General features: G+C 39.8%; 1 protein-coding gene across 2 annotated transcripts in view; it reads left to right on the plus strand.

Annotated features, from left to right (window-relative positions):
* The window catches only part of LOC139460613 (glucoside xylosyltransferase 1-like), a 61,294-nt gene that overhangs the window by 14,671 nt on the left and 23,656 nt on the right, over positions 1-22,967 (plus strand). For both annotated transcript variants that reach the window (XM_071242080.1, XM_071242079.1), the window contains exon 2: positions 7,246-7,317. In XM_071242080.1, coding sequence (XP_071098181.1) covers positions 7,246-7,317 — 72 coding nt within the window. The remainder of the gene's footprint in view (positions 1-7,245; positions 7,318-22,967) is intronic.

Consider the following 22,967-nt stretch of genomic DNA (forward strand, 5'->3'; position numbering starts at 1 on the left):
CTGACTGAATTCACCTGGGTTGTTAGGTTGATACCCAGACGCCCTACCGCTTGACCACGACTGGGGTCTGGGACAAAAGAAATTGTACAAAAAAGTTTATTGTATCAAATGTTTGATTTTCAAATGAAAATATATTAAATCAGCGGTGTCCCCAAAATGAACAGGACGGGTGCTTAGTCCCCGTTCAAAGAATGCTTCTTCCCGGATGTACACGAACTCTCGCTTTGAGCCGAAAAAGCAGTAAAAAACTTCAACCTGCGGTAAACTTTGCTCACTTAAAGTCTCCTTGGTACCCCGAGAGTATATATTGTGGACGAAACTGAACTTCAGCGAATCATTAAACGTGGAAACTTGTGACAGAAAAGCTGAACTTCATTGCACCTGAACCTTTCCACGCGATACAGCTCACGAACTCCTCGTGCAGACCGCAGAGTACGTGCACGTGTCTTGGCGCAAATCAACAATCATTGGAGACACACCATTATCATGGAGGGCTCATTTTGGCTGCTTCGTACCCATTAAGCAACGCAATATCTCCAAATCAAGGGAAATTCGTATTACTAGAATTTATTGAGCAGGCAAGTGAAGATCTTCTTAATTTTGAGCTTGTTTCATCATCTTGGAACGAATGCCAACGGTCTTGGGGACAGTTTGACTGCTAATATGACCAGTGCAATACATGCGCGTCAACCGAGAGAATCAGGGTGGTGTATGGCGGTCCTCCTTTAACAGAGACTGGAGGTGTGTGGGAACATTGAGCTGAACCCCGGTCCGAGAACCAGTGAGTATGGTTTTACGCCGCCTTTAGCAACAATCCAGCAATATCACTGCGGGGAACACCAGAAATGGGCTTCACACATTGTACCTATGTCGGGAATCGAACCTGGGTCTTCGGCGTGACGAGCCAATGCTTTAACCACAAGGCTACCCGACTATCGAGAACCAGAGGTACGGAAACCATGTCACGAGGTGCTAGCAGATTAACGAGGCAGTCTTAGCTTCAGTTCACCGGTGGACCAGAGCACTGTGACGCTGATGGCAATGGGGAGAACTTAACTCATGTGTTGTAACACATTCGAGCGGAAGTCATTTCTATGAATAAGACGTTGGACTAAGTCTATCAGGAATTAAAAGACGATTATAAAGTTTGCAAAAGTGAAAATGGAGAGCTAAAAGCACAGCTGAAAAAAACTTGAAACAGTGTCGGACAACAAAGAAACTCCAAGTGGTCGGAACAACCTTGTCGTGAATAGGATTGATGGTTCGTCGTCAGAAAGATGCCATGATACAAACACTGTAGCGCGTGATTTCCTGGAGAACACTGTAGAACTCGCAACTCACAGTCCATTCAGATTGAACGTGCCCACCGCCTTAAATCGAGAAAAGGGGTCAGACCTATAATCGTGGAGTTCAGTTTCTATAATTAAAAAATCACTGCTGGAAGCTGCAAAAGAGAAACTGACAGATAAAGAGTGAGTGAGTGAGTGAGTTGGGTTTAACGCCGCTTTTAACAGTATTCCAGTTATATCACGGCGTGTCAGCTTAATGTGGGAGGAAAACCCGAAGTGACCCAAGTATCAGACGTTTACCCCTTCGGTGAAACCCAGGAGCACGGGTATGGTGCTGACAAATCTAGAAACATAATCGGGCGAACCGGGATTCGAACCCACAATCATAGGTTTCCGGCGTGCCCAAGGGACGCAACTCTGCACCGCGAATTGCGGCGCCTTAGACGACTGGGCCAACCGTGCCCCCACATTGTAAAACATGAGGGCAAGTACCACAATTAGGTCTGTTACACTTTTGTACTGTTTTACATTCTTGTTTTCCACTTGAGAAAGAAGCCCTAGTAAGAATACGTTTCAGATATTGGCTCTGTCTTTTACTTTTAATAATGGTCTAGGCGAGGAAGGAGGGTAAGGTGACGTTCTTACAGGACAAGATATATGCACGGGAAGACAATGACATTACGGGATTAGGAAGAAACAGAAAACAGAATTCAATCAGGAGGGATAATGTTCAGATTATGAAATCGACCCGGGGTATGTGTGATGGCAAGATGACAAGTGAGGGACGTGGCAATGGCTCCAATGAACTCTCCCCAGTGTACGTACGATACAGGAGACAATGACTACTCGGTCAGAGCAAGTTGGTTGGTTTGTTGCTTTACGCTGCACTCAGAAATATTCCAGCTATATGACGGCAGTCCGTAAATACTCGAATCTGGACCAGATATCCAGTGATTGATATCATGAGCATCGATCCATGCAATTGGGATCGATGACATGCTTCATCCAAGTCAGTGAGCCTGACCACCCGATCCCGTTAGTCGCCTCTTACGACAAGCACGGGATTTTGAAGACCTATTCTACCCCGTATCTTCACGGGTCGTCAGTGCAAGTCATCAGGGAACATTCAGGGAATTCACTCGGTGCTCAACTGTTTCATCAGTACTTACATGATGTCATAGGACTATCTGAAACCATGCACAATGACAACTCACTAGTTATACTCTTTTATATGGTGGTCAAGAGGGGACATCGCTTTCTGGCTTTCTGGCTTTCTCGCCTTGTCGCTTTCTCGGGGTAAAGCCAGATCCCCTCTTGACCACTTTAGGGGCCGCATGTGCTATCGTTTCAATTGGGAGGGAATGTTGAACCTTCCTCACTATTTACTTAAAACATAATTTAACTGTACAGACGTATGTGATTTTAAAACAATCCACAATGTTTTTCGTAAAATGTAATTGATTGATTTATGGCCCTTATCAGTTTTATGTGACCATCACGCCGAAAGCGCATGGCGGGTATTGGCAATACGCTCTAAATAAATCAGGTTAAAATCTAAGTATATACTTTTCAAAAGAGGTTAAGAAGACTATGGTTAATTAGTCATTGCTGATTGTATTGCAAAATACAATCTTATAATTGTGGGTGTTCTATAACTTGTTTTCACTAGTGTATGATGTTACAGCGTGTCATACTGTTGTCCGTAAATATTCTTTTTGACATTTGATTGATGATCAACTTGTATTATGTCTTTTCTCTTGTGCAAATCTACAAGTATATGTACTTGCATATAGTAATTTGATAAACACCGCTGTGAGTCAGTGAGAATGGTTTTCCGCCGCTTTTAACAATAATCCAGCAAAATCACTGCGGGGAACATCAGAAATTGGCTTCACACATTGTACCCATGTGGGGAATCGAACTGGGTATTCGGCGTGACGAGCGAACGCTTTTACAACTAGGTTACCTCACTACCCCCATCGCTGTGGCGTTACCACAGTTGATATGTGTACTTGTGTAAACTACACATAAGGAGAGACATCCTAATTAGTGTGACCACATAGTTAACTTTGATAACTATATGAAGTACTATGATTATCTATAACGTCAGGACCGTCTCCATGGTCTAGTGGTAGAGCGTCCGCCTGGAGAGCGGATTCGATCCCCAGCCGCGTCATACCAAAAGACGTTAAAAGATGGTACTTACTGTTACCTTGTCTGGCTCTCGGCATTGAGGGACTAAAACAAGGGCAGGTCGGCTCGGAGTCAGTATTCATCTGAGTGTATTCATGTTAAACTGCGGCATGGTATCTCAGCGTGCTAGCACTATAAATCGGCATCAGTCCGGACTAGTACAAGCAGCCACACAAACACACACATACGTACTTGCACGTCGCTATATAAGTGCAATAATCTTGGACGCGACTTTAAACCCCATTTCACCTCACCTATAACCTCAAATCAACTATGCTTCTAATATTTGATATATATTTGAGCCTATACTATAATCGGATATCTAGTCTCCTCAAGGAATGAGGTTACAGGTTACTGGCGCTCTCAAAAGTCGTATATGTGACTTGTCGATCTGTATTTTTGTAAGGGAAACATAATTTTGTACATGTATAATTCCTGTCTGCATAATGTATCAATATCAATATAATTGTCATCCCGAAATCGGACGAACACATATTCGGCTTTAACTCCAAATCTGTTAACCGACAACATAATTCTTTGGACATTGCAAACAATGCAAACAGTGGCTTATAATACGAGACGATTATTTGTCAATATATGATTTATATGTTAATCATTATTTGTTCCAGTTCAAGTTATCCTTTAAAGTTTCAGTTTTAAGATTAATTGAAAAACGGGGTGGTATTATGAACAAAATGGAAATATGAATAGCGACTATTCTGTTGAAGTCCGTGAATCGTGCTTATTTACTACCCTCCAAGAATAAAAATAACATGCGGATATAGAAACTAAACCACATAGCATTATGTGTGATATGTCACATATTTTCTATTACAAGATCTTGAAAACAATCTAATTATTAGAGGCAAAATAGCGCTGAGAATTATAGGAATGGATCACTGAATATCAGCAAAACCCGTTTTAATGTACGGCATTATCGGAAATATCGCTTACTCGCTCTATCGCTGCCCCCCCCCCCCCCCCCCCCCCCTTTCTGCTAACCATGGCCATATGAAAATATCGGGTGCTCTTTAACTTCTTTTGATAATAGATACCGTAAATCTTGAAATTAACGTTAGAGAAAATCCAAAAAGATGAGAGCGGACTTAATTAATTAAACTTTGCATTTATGCCTCAGAAATGACTGTTGATAAGACGGCCTCACTGCACATACTGAATAGCGGAAATATCAACTTGAATATAAATCCAAACAGCTATCTATTTTCATATCCAGTTATTGAGAACAATGTGTCATTCAAACACTGGAAATTACATGATGGTCATCCGGTAGTATTACCATTGCTTGGGTGAGGACTTCCAGTTTGATGACATCTACTCCGCAAACAGAATAAACATTCATATAACCTTAGTGTTGTTTTTAGGAAAATACTATTGTTTTTCAGGAAATACACTCCTCGGCGCTAATAAGCGCTGTTATTTGCTGTTTGTTTTGATAACTTGGCCTGGGAGCGGGGGTCCAATAAAACTCCTAAATAGGGCCATAAATCAATCAATTACTTTTTACACAGAAATGCGTGGATTGTTATAAAATCACCTACGTCTGTACAGTTAAATTATGTTTGAGTAGTTTGGGAACATTTCAACATTCCCTCCATATGTAGAATTTGAAATGTGACCGGAAAAATCTCAAACTCCACTCCACAACGAGGATTGTATTGTTGATGAAGAGGCGGATGTTGACCTACTTTAACTCGGTGAGATGTGTGAAACCGACACATTTCGTGAACCTCGTGCAACGCAAGATGTGAAACAAATCGATTTGGTCTGTCTGTAAGACTTGTGCAGAGTGTGGAAACTCACATTGTCGATGGCCGTAAATCTGGAGATATAACATGTATTACTCGTAACAGAACAAGTGTAATAGATTATGGCACTGTATTTTCCAGTTTTTTTAATCTGTATTGCATTTAGTTGTGGACTCCAGAGGTGAATCCGATCACCTCCCTGAAACGTGCAGGTTTCAGTTTGAGTCTGAAGACAGTGCTGATGTGAGGCGTGAGTGTGAGTTGAGCACTGAACCTGTTGCTAAATCTATCCATATTTACCGCTCATCATGTACATTCCATCTACATTTAACGTGGCAACCCGTTTGGTTGGACATGAAGGTGATGTATTAAAGAAAAAAGAAATAAACTTGTTTGAATTTGCTCCGAAGGTGTGAAACAGACATTGATTTGATTAGTATCTTGAAAGCAAAAAAAAACTATTTCGCAATGTTTGTAGTGAGTGAGTGAGTGAGTTCGGTTTTAAGCCGCTTTTAGCAATATTCCAGCAATATCACGGCGGGGGACACCAGAAATGGGCTTCACACATTGTACCCATGTCGGGAATCGAACCCGGGTCTTCGGCGTGACGAGCTAATGCTTTAACCACTAGGCTACCCGACCGCCCCCGCAATGTTTGTAATGATAAACGGCTAACAGTATAAAGATTGTCATGGATGAGATTAAATCTGCTATTGCTGACAAGAATTGCAAAGTATTTTGGAGAAAAATCAAATCCCTGTTACATGTGAGAGAGTTCATGTTTCGTCTATAACGCTCGATGTTTGGTTTGAATATTTGAAAATAGTTATTAAATCCAGGAGGTGTAGATCAGTAATCTGTATTTGTCGACACTGTTGCTGATTTCATTACGAACCATGATACAGTAAACTACAGTTATAACGAACTCAAAGGGACCACTAACTTTAGTATGTTATAACCGTTGTTCGTTATAGGCAATTAAACAGTATAACAATAGCAAATAGTCGGGACAAAAAAATCAGTTCGTTATATCTGTCAGTTCGTTATAAGCGCGTTCGTTATAAACGTACTTTACTGTATTGAAGAATGTGCAAGTTGTGATAACGCGTGTGTTTTATCAGACGCAATTACTCAAGGGGAGATTCTCAAGACGATTAATTCTTTAAATGGGCACTGATCTAAAGCAACTTCCCGGGACTGGTTGTTGCTTTTGATGATGCTTTTCCCCATGAGTACCCGGATGTATAGCAGAAATCTAAACTAGTTCGCCACCATGCTTGTCGTAAGAGGGGGACTAACAGGATCGGGTGGTCAGGCTCATTGACTTGGTTGAAGCATGTCATCGATCCCAATTGCGTGGATCGATGCTCATGATGTCAATCACTGGATTGTCTGGCCCAGACTCGATTATTTACAGACCGCCGTCATATAGCTGGAATATTGCTGAGTGCAGCGTAAACAACCAACTAACCTTTTGCACAAGAGGCCGGTTCACTCAGACACTGTAATGAAAAGCGGAGTCGAAGTTATTTTACTGGGTGAAAATATGTTTTGGATGATTATAACTTTAATGTACCAGTTGTCGAATGCGCCCCAGCGTCTTTTGCTGTGTTGCCTTCCTTGCGAACGCCAGAAACATACTGTGTGATTGTGGGTTCGAAATCCAGTTCGTCCCGATTATGTATCCATTTTTGTGGGCACCATACCCGTGCTCGTGGGTTTCACCAAAGTGGTAAACGTCTAAGACATGCATTATTTCGTGAATTCCTCCCACCTCAAGCTTTCACGCCGTGACGGGGGGTTCGGGTACCCTAGTGGTTAAAGCGTTCCCTCGTCACGCCGACATGGGTACAATGTGTGAAGCCCATTTCTGGTGTCCCCCGCCGTGATATTGCTGGAATATTGCTAAAAGCGTCGTAAAACCATATTCACTCACTCACTCGCTCACTCACGCTGTGGAATACTGTTCAAACTCACTCACTCAATTGTATTTGTAGGCGCATCGGTTATCAACATGAGAAAGATACCCCGATAGGCTTGGATCTGATTGGCTTAAAAGGAATTAAAAGGTGAGTGTCACATAAAATTCTTTGAATTTATTTTCCATATTTCCAACAAGTCGTACAACAACGTAGGTGTTTATATGATCTGTACATGAATTCTTAAATACCATACACTTATGTATAGACAACGACTGATTCAACATTTCAAACTATGTTAGCATAAATAACGCCAGGAGGTTACAGCAAAGGAGACATCTGAGTCAGGCAAGGAGAACACCTGTCGCCTGTACTGTTTGCAATATGTTTTTTTAATAATCTCGAAGCGACACTCGTACAGGATTTATGTACATGTATCCAATTGAAAGACAGACAGACAGACACTAGTTTCTTAACGTCTCACTCCTGTACATAGATAAAACAGCTTTATACAACTTGACATAGATAAAATGTACAGAACCATTCAATAGAATTATGAGAGACGAATTATCACAGAATTTATACATAAATGATATAAAGATGATATAGTAAAAAGTTATCCATATAAAAAATGTTTTCTACGACTAAGAATTAAAAAGCAGACTTTGGCAAGTATAAAACACAATCTGGAGTCACTGAAAATAAAACAAAGTTTGTCGACATCAGGCATATCTAAAACATTATAAGATTTAGCAATACATTCTTTAAAAAGAGTTGCCCTGATATCGTCATATAATGTGCAGTGAAACAAAACATGGACCTCGTCTTCTACGCTGTCATTACAGCGAAAACATCTTCTATTATTGACAGGTACACCTTCGTACCGACCGGTTTCCACTCGAATTGGAGCCACACCACATCTAAACTTGGCTAGTGCCGATCTATAGTTTCTGGGCATCTCATTTGAAACATAGTATTCTGTCCCATATACTTGTATGTAACATCGATACATTCTCAATTTATTAAGCCCATTTCGCCCCTCTTCCTTTCTTAACATATCGCTCCAACGGGTAACATATTCATTTTTACACCATTGTTCCACCTGTGTACAAACAGAAAATTTATCAATAAAACCTGTCGCGTTTAATAGATGTCCTAAATCCATATTACTAAACTTCTTTCTTTCCCTACCATTCCAATTTTTACAACCATTTACAGCGTATCTATCAGTCCAGTAAAACACATGTTTGTTTAACCTACTAGACATATTCTTAAGGCGACACCATTGTCTTGCTACACTTTTCCACTGTCTGACAACAGGCGGTATCCATCCCATGTCCCCATTTATAGCGACGTTAGGGGCGTATTTGCCGAGTCCCAAATAAAATCTGTACAGCATTGAAACCAGACGAATTCTATGATTAAACGAAAATATTATCACAATATTTTTTATTATTGTATGCAGATGGCACAGTGTTAATAATTAACAATTGGTCATGATCTACAACAGATGTTAGACTCATTTTATAGCTTTTGTATACATTGGTGGCTTACGAATAATATTTATCATCCAAAACTGGCTCCCACGGGAGATATCGCTTGGGTGAGATCAAGCGATATCTATACTGTAGATATCGCTGCAATAATATTGCATCACAATGCTTTGCAGACCATTGGTTACCATGATGTCACAATTAAATGACATCACCAATGGCTCTGCTACTGAAGCTGTTTGCAGTACTTTTTACACTTAAGACACTGCTTATTACTTTCTACAAACTGAAAAGGTTAAAAGAATGATGTTGGATGATAAATACAATCTCACCCTCGTGCCTTTTGATATCATATATATATCAACACTCGTTGATAAAAGTGGAAAAAAAATCCTCGGCAAGCCAACACTAAAATATTAATATCTTGTGGATAAAAAGTGATAAACATGTACATTAGCACGTAGGATCTGGGAGTTCGTATCTAATTCAGCTCGTGCACAATATAGGCTCGATGAAGTGAAGGAGTCACTTTTAGAAAGAAACTACCCTAGACAAATAGTAGAAGACGCAATAAACAAGGCTAAATCACAAAACCGTTTTGATCTTTTAAAACCTAAAGATAAACCTAACGAGATTGATCTCCCTTTTGTTACAACCTTTAATCCCCCAAACCCGGAAATGTTTGGGAGACACTGTATTCTTTAAATAAGTGTAAAGAACTAAAACAAAAAATGTCACAAAATAAACTTATTAAAAGTAAAAGACAGAGCCAAAATCTGAAACATATTCTTACTAGGGCTTCTTTCTCAAATGGAAAACAAGAATGTAAAACAGTACAAAAGTGTAACAGACCAAATTGTGGTACTTGCCCTCATGTTTTACAATGTGGGGGCACGGGTGGCCCATCGTCTAAGGTGCCGCGACTCGCTGTGCATGCCGGAAACCTATGATTGTGGGTTCGAATCCAGGTTCGCCCCGATTATGTTTCTAGGTTTGTCAGCACCATACCCGTGCTCGTGGGTTTCACCGAAGGGGTAAACGTCTGAGACCTGCATCACTTCGGGCTTTCTTCCCTCATTAAGCTGACACGCCGCGATATAACTGTAATACTGTTAAAAGCGGCGTTAAAACCAACTCACTCACTTTTACAATGTTCTTCGTTTTACATTTAAAGAAGGAAAAACTTTCTATGTCCGTGAAAATATGAATTGTACTTCGAAAAACTTGATTTATTACTTGCCCGTGAAGAGATCACCTGTTTGATAACCATACAGCTGTATTACACATTGTGTAATACCAAAGCGCGTGCTTATGTACCCTCGGATTACGTTTCACGAACAAATATTGAAAGCTCTCAACATCCCTTGGCTTATTCAACGACATTGCGTGTGGAGTTGATAGATCACTGAGAGGAGCTTATGCACACTCTATGACCCTAGCAACCTTGTTGCTAGGCTGACGTTACATGGCATTGTTTCGCCGAAGGATCTTGAAACACAATTCCACAAATTACGTCATCGGGTAAACTTGCAAACTTTGAGGTGCCAGGCCCGTTCCACAAGGCGATCGTATTGTAGCGTAACGACAGTCGTTACTCTAAGTTAAAGTATGTGAGTTGCGATAGTCTTAGCCCTACGATAATTTGGTGAATTCTAAAGGTGGACCGTTGCATGGTATTAAATTCATACGTTTCAACTTTTGACGTGTTTAAAGTATTATTCTGATAAACTCAATTGCACTATTCCGTGGATCGTGTAGGTGACAGCCTATTTATACCCAACAGTATAATTAAAAAAACCCGTTATAAATGGCAAGTAATAAATAAAATACTAAAGTCGCTCCCGTGTTAAACCAATTTTATGAAACTCGTGAATAGTTGTGAATAGTCGCTTTCGCTCGTCAGATACCACACCTATTCACTCGTTTCATAGAATTGGTATTACATGGGAGCTCGTTTAGTATTCTATATTTATGTCACACAATGTGCTGTATGCAAAGCCTAATACATTGGACAGACAGGGGACATCCTAAGAGCGAGAGTGAGGGTACACCGACAGCACATAAGGGACCCCTCTAGTCGGTGTATCCCACTCAGTCAACGCATTGATCAGTGTGCCGGGAATAAAGCACCAAATTTGGTGATATTCCCGTTTTACGAATATGGCAATGATACACCGAGAAAGATAAAAGAAAGTTATTTTATCAATACTTTCAAACCAAAATAAAATGGCCTGAAATAAATGATTTTTTAATACAATTATTGTACATTTTACTACAACTACAATACTTATTTATGTATGTGTCATACGCCTGCCCTATCGCCCTAAGTCTTATTGTGACGTCACAAAGTTATATTGCATAATGACGTCATTCTATATTAGAGTGCACTGTGACGTCAAAGCAGCGTAACGGTAGACATAACTGTACTCTTGAAAATCCAATTCGTGAAACCGGTTGAGTAAATTGTACAGCTTATCTTTGGACTTTTGTATTTTATTTAAGGATTGACTGTGTATTCTTTTCGGTACGAATCCGCGTAGAGGATTCTTACAAAAGTCTGCTCATCAGTTTGTCGATTAATACCTCAATGAACCGAAAAATACACAGTCAATGCTTATAATCGAATTTGACAACGAAAACATGTTTTAATCAACAATAGTTTAACCAAAAACAGTTGTTATATATCAAAGCAGACAAAAATGACGAGATTGATAAACATTCCAGGTGAAGGAAGACATACTGTGGTGTGACATTACCCCCTGGATGCCACAGGGACATATATGTCCCTCCTCTTGAACCCTCACTTTGAAGTCGAATAAAATTCTACATATATTCACGCACACAAATATATTTCACAGTGTTGCATTCTGTGGGAAATTCACCGTTCGATGATATCATCCACTGCCATTTTAGGCAAAGCAAAATTACTGAAAATGACCTCTGAAAATTAGGTATATCACAAATGTCGCCATTTTCTACAAATTTCTAAACCACCATTCACAGCGTTATTTACAGCATTTCTTTTAATCTACATTTCGGATATTTACTCTGAGATTATTTAATTTCCTATCTGGTGGTGTAAATTTAACTGCAAATATTAAACCGGTTTTAGGAAAAGACACTGCGAAGTGTTGTCCGAGAATTTATTCTGCGTTGAAAAATTTCGCCGCTTTTTATTGTACACCGATAAAAGTACTGTGCGACGATTTTGTTTATTTAGCAGCTTTACGGAAAGTGTGAGCGAACAAAATACGACCTCATATCTGAACGAAATAAGCATATATCAAATGGAGTTATATGCGTATGTATAACTACATACATTCAATGCCAAAAACCTCCATGCCTTAATTTTAAATGACGAAAACTGATTTTTCTCTATGACGTCAAAAGGCGACAGAGGTTACACGCGTACCAAGTAAAGGGGGAATAACTCCGCTATGCTTCGCACTAGTTTATTGTAACTCAGGTCACTTGGTGAGAATTAGCTCTCCTCAGAATTACACAATAAATGATGCGAAGAAAGCCCTATTGGTATAGAATTATCAGGATAATCGTATAAGGTTGAACCAACGGGGTACCTGGCATGGGTTATATTTTTTATACTTTTTACAATACCTGGAGAAATAAAGTAAACAGTTTAATATCCTGTGATCACAATATTGAAAAAAAGAATGAACCCATTGATTATATTATGCAAAACGAGAGGACTAATTCGTAAATTGTTTGTGACAAACGCGCACCTGGCGAATCATTAGATGTCACTGTTCTGTGTATCAAACGACATAAAAAACAATTCAATTGAGAAATGTGTGCATATATTTTAACGAAACATATTATCCATTTTGTTAAAGCAATATATTCAGTTTTAGTTATGAAATAAAATGAAATGGCTATTCATGGACATTGGTTGTATGAACTTATAATATTGACTATTACACATCCCAAGAAATACGTACATGCTGCAGTTACATTTACACTTCATCTTGTAACACTTGTCCAAAGGAAACAACAAAACAAACCAAAGGAAAGAAATATCGTATTTGACAATTTAAACCTATACATTCTTGTAAACAATGTTCAAACAAACAGATTATCAAAGGTTCGTTCATACATGTTGTGCCCTATATGTACGTATGATATCATTTTGAACATTGACAAATATCCAAAGTGAAGTTAATTGTGTGAAAAAATGCAAAATCTACATTATAACTGAAACTGTAAACAGCATGATACAATGATCGTGTGCACTCTCATTCAAGGACCTTAACCTCAAAGAAATTACCAAATATGTACAACAATGTTGACGTATGACATCACTACCTGTGACCAACTTTTACAAAATGGCGTGTTTTTACGAGGGGACTGTCGTTGATTCAGGGATCGTATATACATAAATGTGACATGTAAGTAATCAGAAACATTCTGACAATCTGTGTACTGTTATTTGTTGTTATAATTTTCATTGAAACAAACGGTATTGGACAGAAATTCCGACAAATACCGTTGTCGTTGTGCGTGATTTTGTGTCAGTCATGGCGTCAGTCATAGACGGTAACTTTGACAACTTTTCAGATTGCAATGTATCTATTTTAAATACCCTAATTAATCCTACGATTCTCTTTCCATGCATATTCTGAAAATGTTGAGCCAATATCTTGAACGAATAGACGAATGGATAGGTCAAAATAGGAGAAAATGCTACACTGTTGTCCAAGGGCGTTCGTTTCGGCCCTCGGATGGTAGCTCAGGGTGATGACGGCAGACAAAACTCAGTGGTGAAGTTTAGACGACAGCAGCCATATTTAGTGATGCAGGTTGAAATGAGTCGAAAGGTACATGTTGATAATAACGTGACAGAACGCACACCGGGACCGAGTGGCCAATCTTCCCGGGTGGGAGAACCGTTCTGTCACTTACCTTCTGGCTGTTCTCTAGGCTGTCTCCCTGACTGACCATGGAGATTAAGGGTCCTGCCCGGAGGGGCTTATGATAAGAGGGGAACGCCGAATGTTTGCTGAATATATTAAACAGACAAAGGGCATAGAATTTCGGTGCACTTGGAAACATATTGAACCAGTTAGGTATTTAGTTAAATGAAATGTAAAATAAAAGTATTGAAATGGTTTGCACTATTCTAATTAAAAGTATTGAAATGGTTTGCACTATAACACTGTGTACAATCTGAATTTTGCTTTGTTTACATTTCAAACAAGTACAGTTTTTCGAGCACACGATCATTGTATCATGCTGTTTACAGTTTCAGTTATGATGTAGATTTTGAATATCTTTTGTACATTAATTTCAAACAATTAATTTCACTTTGGATATTTGTCAATGTTCAAAATGATATCATACGTAAATATAGTACACAACATGTATGAACGAACCTTTGATGATCTCTTGTTTGTTTGAACATTGTTTACATAACAATTGATAGGATTTTAGTGTCGCTCCTTTGGACAAGTGCTGCAAGATGAAGTGTAAATGTAACTGCAGCTTTTTTTTATCGTTATTGATATACAGACAGGTGATACCTAACGACATGCCAGGTGCGCGTTTTAGTCACAAACGATTTACGAATTATTCCTCTCGTTTTGTATTATAAAATCAATGGGTTCACCCTTTTTTAAATATTGCGATCACAGGATTTTGAACTGTTTACTTTATTTCTTCAAGAGTTGTGAAAAGTATAAAAAAAATATAAACCGTGTCATGTACCCCGTCGGTAGCGCCTTTTATACGATTATCCTGATAATTCTATAGCAAAGGAACTTTCTTCGCATCTTATATTGTATGATTCTGAGACGATATTTAGGGGGAAAATCACATATTATGAACAAATACACGTCCATTATTGAATATGATTTTGGTTGTTTTGAAATATTATTTTGCCTGTTGGATTACGTACAATTGATAAAAAGAGGTTCGAATTAAGATACGCGATAAACTGTCTAATTGTTTATATTTTCAAGACATTGTTTACATTGTAAAGGCAGTCATTTTATGTTGTGTCGAAAAAGCGTCCAACTCCGCTTTATACATCGAGATTTTCCATACCATGAACCAAAATTAAGGGATATATATATATATTAATCAAAATGCAAGCGTCATCCTTCTCCGACGTTGTCGATGCCATAAAACCAGCCATGACGTCAAATAGAATGGTGTCATTCTTTTAGTAATTCATAACATTTGATGAAAAGGCTAGTGCTCCATTAATAATGGTGCAACATTGGTCAAATTACAATTACACAAACAGAAGAATGTTGGAATCTAATGACTAAGTTACAGGTTAGATTCTTACCAAGTGACCTGAGTTACAATAAACTAGTGGGGCGGTCGGGTAGCCTAGTGGTTAAAGCGTTCGCTCGTCACGCCGAAGACCCGTTTCGATTCCCGACATGGGTACAATGTGTGAAGCCCATTTCTGGTGTCCCCCTCCGTGATATTGCTGGAATATTGCTAAAAGCGGCGTAAAACCAAACTCACTCACTCACTCACTACAATAAACTAGTACTAAGTATATCGCAGCTAATTCCCCCTTGTCTTTGTAACCTCTCTGTCGTCTTTTGACACCATATAGTCAGTTGGCCACAGGAAGAAAAGAGGCTAAGTTAAGATTATCGTTCCAACTTTTTCCTGTATATATTTCTTGAACTATTTCTATTGCATGATGGACGTAGCTGCACACGATTTCCAATTGGTAGTAAGCCTGCAAATGTGTGCGTGAATTTCAGGTGGTCAAAATTGCATAAATTGAAGGAAAAATGCATAATTTGACAAACGTGGCTGTAACATGTTTATTGAGTCATTCAACTATCCAAATTATGTCTTTGATTACAGGTAATATGTTCGGTTATCTGAATTTGGCAAACGTTTTGTTTCATATAACTGTTATTCTAATTCTCAGTGGAAACATTGATATAAATCATGTGGTTTTTTTACTCCATTTTCAAATCTGGTGGGTAGGTAAAACAATTCCATTGACTTGTGACAATACAACCACTACATCTTGGTATCAAAATCTGCCTGAACCATTGTACTAGCAGTGTCTTTTTTTCAAACCGATTTAATATTTACAGATAAATTTATACCATCAGATAGGAAATTTAATATTCTACATCTCTGCGCAATTTCGTAGCCGGAGGTAGATCCAGTGGCGCGTGAGCGCAATTCTCGCACAGCGTTCAGTTTTCATATCTAAGTAAAATGCGCGGCAGAAAAAAAAATCTGCATCCAGCGGGTTAAAACTATCAAATTACTCTTTCTCGTTCTATTTGCACGTACATTATTACCACATTGTTTCCACTGTGTAACAGTGCCGCTTATAACTAGCTATGACATCATATGCTTTATGACGTCAAAAGCATAACGTAGGCTGTCGCCTGGGACTACGTTTTACTTCTCCTTCTACTGTCACTATTACATCATAGGCATTATGACGCCACAAATACTACTGTTGTGCGTCGCCTAGGACTACAATGTAAGTTAAAGTTTTCATTACACCTGAAGAGCCGTTGAACGGCGAAAGATCTTGTGTGGATAAAGGAGTTTTGACAAGCACGAATATCTGGACTCTGTTTGTTTTGTATATTCAAAACTTATACACCTGATGAAATCACTTGTGTTTATACATAAATGTATGCATGCCTGTTCGGCAAAGATGTTGTATGTTTAATCCATATTGTTACGTACTTGTACATCTGTTGCTGAAATGCACATGTACCTCTTATGCCGCTGATAGTGGCCCGCGTGTAAAATGAAAGTTCACTTCAGTCAAGTCAATACGGTAAAATATCATACCTGATTTGGAGTCAGTGTGCGTTTCTGTCTATTGAGTGCTTCAAGGCCAATGAAAATGCCACCGCTTTATCTAATGATATATACGTAGGAGATTAACATATTGTGTTTTCAATGTAGTGTTAAGTTACCTCACTGGAAACACGAAAACGTCGTTATTTCCGTATATAGTCTTTGAACGGAAAAACGACTAATGATTAAAAATGATGAATTAGTGAGCGTCCAGAAAGAGTCGGAAAAGCGTCGAGGTTTCAAGTGTAAAATGGACGGAATGGTGATGCTTTTTGCTCCGCCTTATACAACTGTTAACGGCCAATCAGATGGCACTGGTCCCCTGGCGCACGTGATGCCCAAGGCTTCCTTACGGAAGCGGTAGGATTCGTATTTCTGTCATGCCTTGCTCTAGTGTCTGCCGCGCGCAGTGCAGCGAGATTTGCTGACAAGTCAGTTTTAGGATAATACCTGTCAATGGTATCAGACACGCGCAAAGACGTCAAACATAAACCATATTGCGAAGTTTATTAAGATCACATATCCCTCCGCTATGCAGAGGTACCACAGCAAATGAAACTAAATCCTAAGAAGTATGATACGTTGCTTATAATTGATCAGGATGGACTATATTAGTTGAGTCTTTAAGTTACCTGCACTCAGCATAGTGTTTGTTATTGTTTGTAATTGTAATAACCTGTCCTGAAGATCAAATATCCCAACAACTCTCTGCTGCCCCCTGTCAACTCTTCGCGCTCCCACGTGACGTGCTGCATTTAACACGAAAAACCCTATAAATGTGTTTAGACTGTCTGGGAATTTCAAATATTTCAGCTGGTTGTCGGACCCCGGCGATCACTTGTCACGCATGCGCATTCAATAGATCTTCAGCAGCTCATGCTTGCCGTAAGAGACGACAATGCTTGTCGTAAGAGGCGCCTAACGGGATCGGGTGGTCAGACTTCCTGACTTGGTTGATGCATGTCATCGTATCCTAACTGCTTAGATCGATGCTCATGATGTCAATCACCTGATTGTCTGGTCCAGACTCGATTATTTACAGACAGCCGTCATATAGCTTGAATGTTGCTGAGTAAACAACAACCAAACAAACATGCTGCATTTCGTCAGCTGTTCCTGACCTTGAAGTGGGTAATTTAAAAAAGCTAAATTCCCTACTTTGGACAGGGCAACCATACAGATTGCGTCGTCTACTTTCTTCAACACCGCAGTTCGCCGACAGTGTTATGAACACAACTTTATGCACGACTTCATGTTCCAGTGCGTCGGCTAATTTCGCCTGCAGCGCAATTCGCGCAATTCGTGTTATCACAACAACTTAATTCACCATTACAATACAATACAAAGTGCGTCTTATTTGTCTCACCATTTGTACGTAAAGGAGATAGTCAGCAGAGCATGATACATTAAAACACATGTACCAACCCCACTCAAACGGGTTATGAGAAACAGTAAAATCAAGAACAATATATATATATATACATAACGTAGCGTTATATACACGACAGAGAAGGAAAAAGTAAAATACATAAAATAAATAAATGCATATAAAAAACAAAATTAGATCAATAAATAATTAAAATATAAATGATAGAATAGTTATCTACGGGTGAACATTTTAAAGCACATTGTTCCTAATGAAGGGGCTAGGGAATTATCGTTAAGGAATATATTCAAGTTAGTGGCAGAGCAATCAATTTATAAGGTCGGCAGTTCACTATATCGTGATAAGAACATTGAAGTAGGAAATGGTTTTCATCTTCAACAGCATCTGAACAAAAATTACAAAAAAACGTTGGTTTGCTGGGACTGCTTGGTTACTGTGTCAGTCCGTTTCAATCTCCAAGTTGAGGGAGTCGTATCTCAAGGAAGCAAGGACGGATCTCTTATGTCATGGTAGTTGAGTATAGGGTTCAGTGTATAATTCTGGCTAGTTTATAAGTTCTGAGTTAGACATTAACTGAATACCATGCAACCCGTTACGTTTATCAATGCCGATAAACTGAGATAAAATATTGTTAAAAACCCAGGATTATGATCGGCAGGTAGGAGTTAAAATATCAATTAATCCAAAATCAGTAAAAACACGTTGCACCTTTCTCTCCGAGGACTTCCCCCAAAGCGAGCGACCACTTGTGTATTTCATATACAAGTCTATCTTCAGGCATGCGCTGGAGTCTACATCCCAGACGGGCATTTTCTATGTCCATATGTAGATTATGTTCAATAACACTTGTAGACTGTCGGTGTCTGGCCTCAGCTAAACTATATCATCGGCGCAAAGCAGCACGGCAACATTCATGTCATCAATCTGGATCCCACAATTGCGCTCTTTCAACTCCGTAGCAAGTTCGTTGATGTATATCGCGAATAAAGTGAGCGATAAAACACATCCGCGTTTGACACAGGACGTCTGTACAGGGAAGATATCAGTTTCATACAGGTTGACTTGGAAAGGAGTTCCCTATTCGCAGAGTCAAAAGCTCATTTAAAATCAATAAAACATGAAAATGTTGATTTTTGATATATATTTTTCTTAATAACAATACTATATAAACAATGAACATGGTCAAGACAAGACCTTTTTCTGAATCCGTTCTGTTCGTTAACAAGAATATCCTGGGCTTCGAGGTTTCCCATAGCCGTCAGCAAAGACATTGAAGGGAATGGAGAAAATGGTGAGGGGCCTGGAGCTCAGTGGGTCACGCGGATCACTGTCCTGATTTTCCTTAGAGATGAGTTTTTTTGGCCTTTATTCCAGATACAAGGTTCGTTGCCGTCGCGAAGCTATGGGAGATAACTCTGTATAGTAGTTCTAGACACTTAGTATATTATCAAGTCCCGTTGCCTTCCCAACTTTGGCTCTATGTATGGCATCATCCACCTCTTCTCTAGTGATTTGGGTGTTTAGAACATGTATAAAACTGCGTTCATCCACACGCTTAAATTAAGGCTGTTTTAACTGCCCCGATTATGTTTCTAGGTTTGTCAGCACCATACCCGTGCTCGTGGGTTTCACCGAAGTGGTAAACGTCTGAGACCTGCATCACTTCGGGCTTTCCTCTCACATCAAGCTGACACGCCGTGATATAACTGGAATACTGTTATAAGCGGCGTTAAACCAAACTCACTCACTCACTCACTTTCTTGCACAAGACCCGTGAAGATCCGGGGTAGAGAATAGGTCTTCAGCAACCCATGCTTGCCGTAAAAGGCGAATATGCTTGTCGTAAGAGTCGACTAACGGGATCGGGTGGTCAGGCTCGCTGACATGGTTGAAGCACATCATCACTCCCAATTGCGAAGATCGATGCTCATGATATCAATCACTGGATTGTCTGGTCCAGACTTGAATATAGACAGACCGCCGTCATATAGCTGGAATATTGCTGAGTGCTGCATAAAACAACAAACCAAACCAAACCAAACCAAACACTGCAGGTTATCGTTCCAGTACAGATTCTTTCTGTTGCGCTTGCTCTTCTGTGCATATGTATACAACTTTACTCGGCAGTATATCACTCATGTCACTATCAACTGAAGTCGCAAAAACACCGTAGGCCAGATTATCATCATTTTCATTTGAAACACTTTTCATAAGGGCTAAACAATGAGCTTTATCACAAGTACCCCTTATCATTGATAACGTTACCATTGATAATCTCAGAAGTGTCATACCGCCTTTCCGTTCTGGGCTGATTTGCGTCTGACTTCGATAGATCAGCCTCGATTCTAATGGCCTATTCAAGGACACTGTGATCAGATATTTTACTACAAGGCATAATGTTGTGTTTACTGATAACATGGGACAAGATATGAACCTGAAAGTCTTCACAGTAAGCACTACCACATAATCTACAACAGATCTGCCCCTATAAGAAACCTGTGCAAAGTTTTGACAACCAAGTCTACGTTCAACCTAAACATATTTGAGTTGATAAGAAAGTCTACAAACAAATCACCGTGTCCATTCTCTGTTTCATCAATCACTGAACAGGGTATAACATTATCTACCCCTGCAAGAAAATCCGGGTTACTACCACAACGCGCATTAACATCACCGCACAGATACACTCGACCCAGATTCTGATATTGACACACCTTGTGCAAATCACGAAAAACTATAAGGCGTCAAAAGGTCGGGTTAACCCAGCAGGCGGCACACACACACAGAAATCACAAGCTGTATGTTTAGCTTCAAACGTAAGCCATAGCATATCACCATATGAGTCATCTAATATAAATTATGAAATCATGTTTTATGAACATACCAATGCTACCCGATCCCCTCCGCGTCGATTCGTGACGACTTGAGCGCTTTAGTCCATACCATGTATAGCTCTCATGTATAGTTCTCATTATCTGAAGACCCGTGAAGATCCGGGGTAGAATAGGTCTTCAGCAACCCATGCTTGCCGTAAAAGGCGACCATGCTTGTCGTAAGAGGCGACTAGCGGGATCGGGTGGCTAGGCTCAGAATTAATTTTTTTATTGATTTGTTTCTTTTCCTGCTGTTTTGGGGAGAACCTGTGGCCCAGTCGTCTGAGGCACCGCGATTCGCAGTGCAGAGTTGCCTCCCTTTGGCACGCCAGAAACCTATGATTGTGGTTCGAATCCCGTTTCGCCCCGTTAAACGGCGTTAAACCCAACTCACTCATTTATTTGGAATGGCATTTTCAACGTATATCTGCGGTTATGGCGTGGAGTTGCATTACTATGACTGACCGAACCCCACTCCAGACCCGTGAAGGTCCGGGGTAGAATAGGTCTTCAGCAACCCATTCTTGCCGTAAAAGGCGACTATGCTTGTCGTAAGAGGCGACTAACGGGATCGAGTGGTCAGGCTCGCTGACTTGGTTGAAGCATGTCATCTCACATCATGTGTGGGTATCAGGCTTGTTCACATTGTCCTAAAATAAAATAAATGGTTTACGTACATGTTAATTCTGAATGTCAGCCTACGTGTATATCATTGTATTGTCCAGTAGCTCGCTTCGAGTGTTGTCAGAGAATATGTTTTCGTTCGGTCACTGATTCACAATATTTTAAAAGGGGGAACCGTTCGATTTATATTTTTACACCGCACATTTATATCTGGGCATTTCCATATATTCTGGACCAATTGATTAAGCATGTTTTTTCTACAAAAGTTGTTTGATCAAGGTTATACCCTCTTAGGCCTCAGTAAAGCTTTCAAAACGTTGAAGGAAGACATGTGAAGGACATTCGAATTTTGATGCATCGGTGACAAAAATGATGTCCGATGCAAATCCCTACTTTCGGGTGAATAAGTGACTGGCCTTTGCATGTGTTTATGATGGGTGCAGCAGAAGGGTTATGGCGGGTCCTCACAACACAGGGAACACCCGGTAATCACTAATATACAGTGATACACGAACCCATGCTTATGTGATTGAAGGCTAAGTCGGAATTCAACAACGGAGATTCCTTATGGTATGGAGGGCACGGGTGACCCAGTCGTCTAAGGCGCTGCGATTTGCAGTGCAGAGTTGCGTCCCTTGGCTACGCCAGAAACCTATGGTTGTGGGTTTAAATCCCGGTTCGCCCCATTATGTTTTGTCAGCACCATACCCGTGCTCCTGGGTTTCGCCGTAGTGGTAAACGTCTAAAACCTGCATCACTTCGGGCTTTCCTCCCACATTAAGCTGACACGCCCGATATAACTGGAATACTGTTAAAAGCGGCGTTAAACCCAACCCACTCACTCACTCACTATGGCTATGGAAAAGGTTTTGTCGCTTTTGTTCAGAATCAACAGCAAAGGAAATTATGGTTTCCAGCTTTTAGATCAGATGTCAGACCTTACAGCAGAGGCGGATCCAGAATTCTGAAAGAATAGTGAGTGAACACCGCACACACAATTTAAGCAGTATATAAGTATTGTTAAAACAATTCATATAAAATATGATAATCATGACTACATGTACAGAAGTTCCCAATCAAATGTTGACTGGTATATTAATATATGGGCAAGACTGGTTTACAAATCGAATCTTGATCTAACGTGTATAAAATTTCACGTGGTCATGAACGGCATTATTTTTTTTTGATATCTGTAGTGAAACGCCTACCTTATCGATGTTGACAATTTAAAAAGATGGAAAATTATTATTATTATTATTATTATTATTGTTGTTGTTGTTGTTGTTGTTATTATTCAAACGTTTCGTTTTTTGTTTTGTTTGTACACGTTTACTTCATCCGAGACCGTTGAATCCCTGTGAGTCATCTGACGTTCTCACACTACGTGGGCTACGCTCACGATGCACTTTACTCAGTATTGTCAAACTCTGAACCAAGGTTTACCCCCTATAATCCTTACTGAAATCGGCACGTGCAAATACAGGGTAGTTACAAGGTTGAACAACCCGTGGAAGCAGTGGACATAGCACAACCTGGTGGTTAAACTAGCGTCTACACGACAACATGGCCGTACGTATTCACGGGGGATGTGGGAAAGTATTGACGATGGAC

The sequence above is a fragment of the Haliotis cracherodii genome, unplaced genomic scaffold, assembly GCF_022045235.1.
Source record: "Haliotis cracherodii isolate W230 unplaced genomic scaffold, xgHalCrac1.p SCAF_14, whole genome shotgun sequence".
NCBI classification, from domain to species: domain Eukaryota; kingdom Metazoa; phylum Mollusca; class Gastropoda; order Lepetellida; family Haliotidae; genus Haliotis; species Haliotis cracherodii.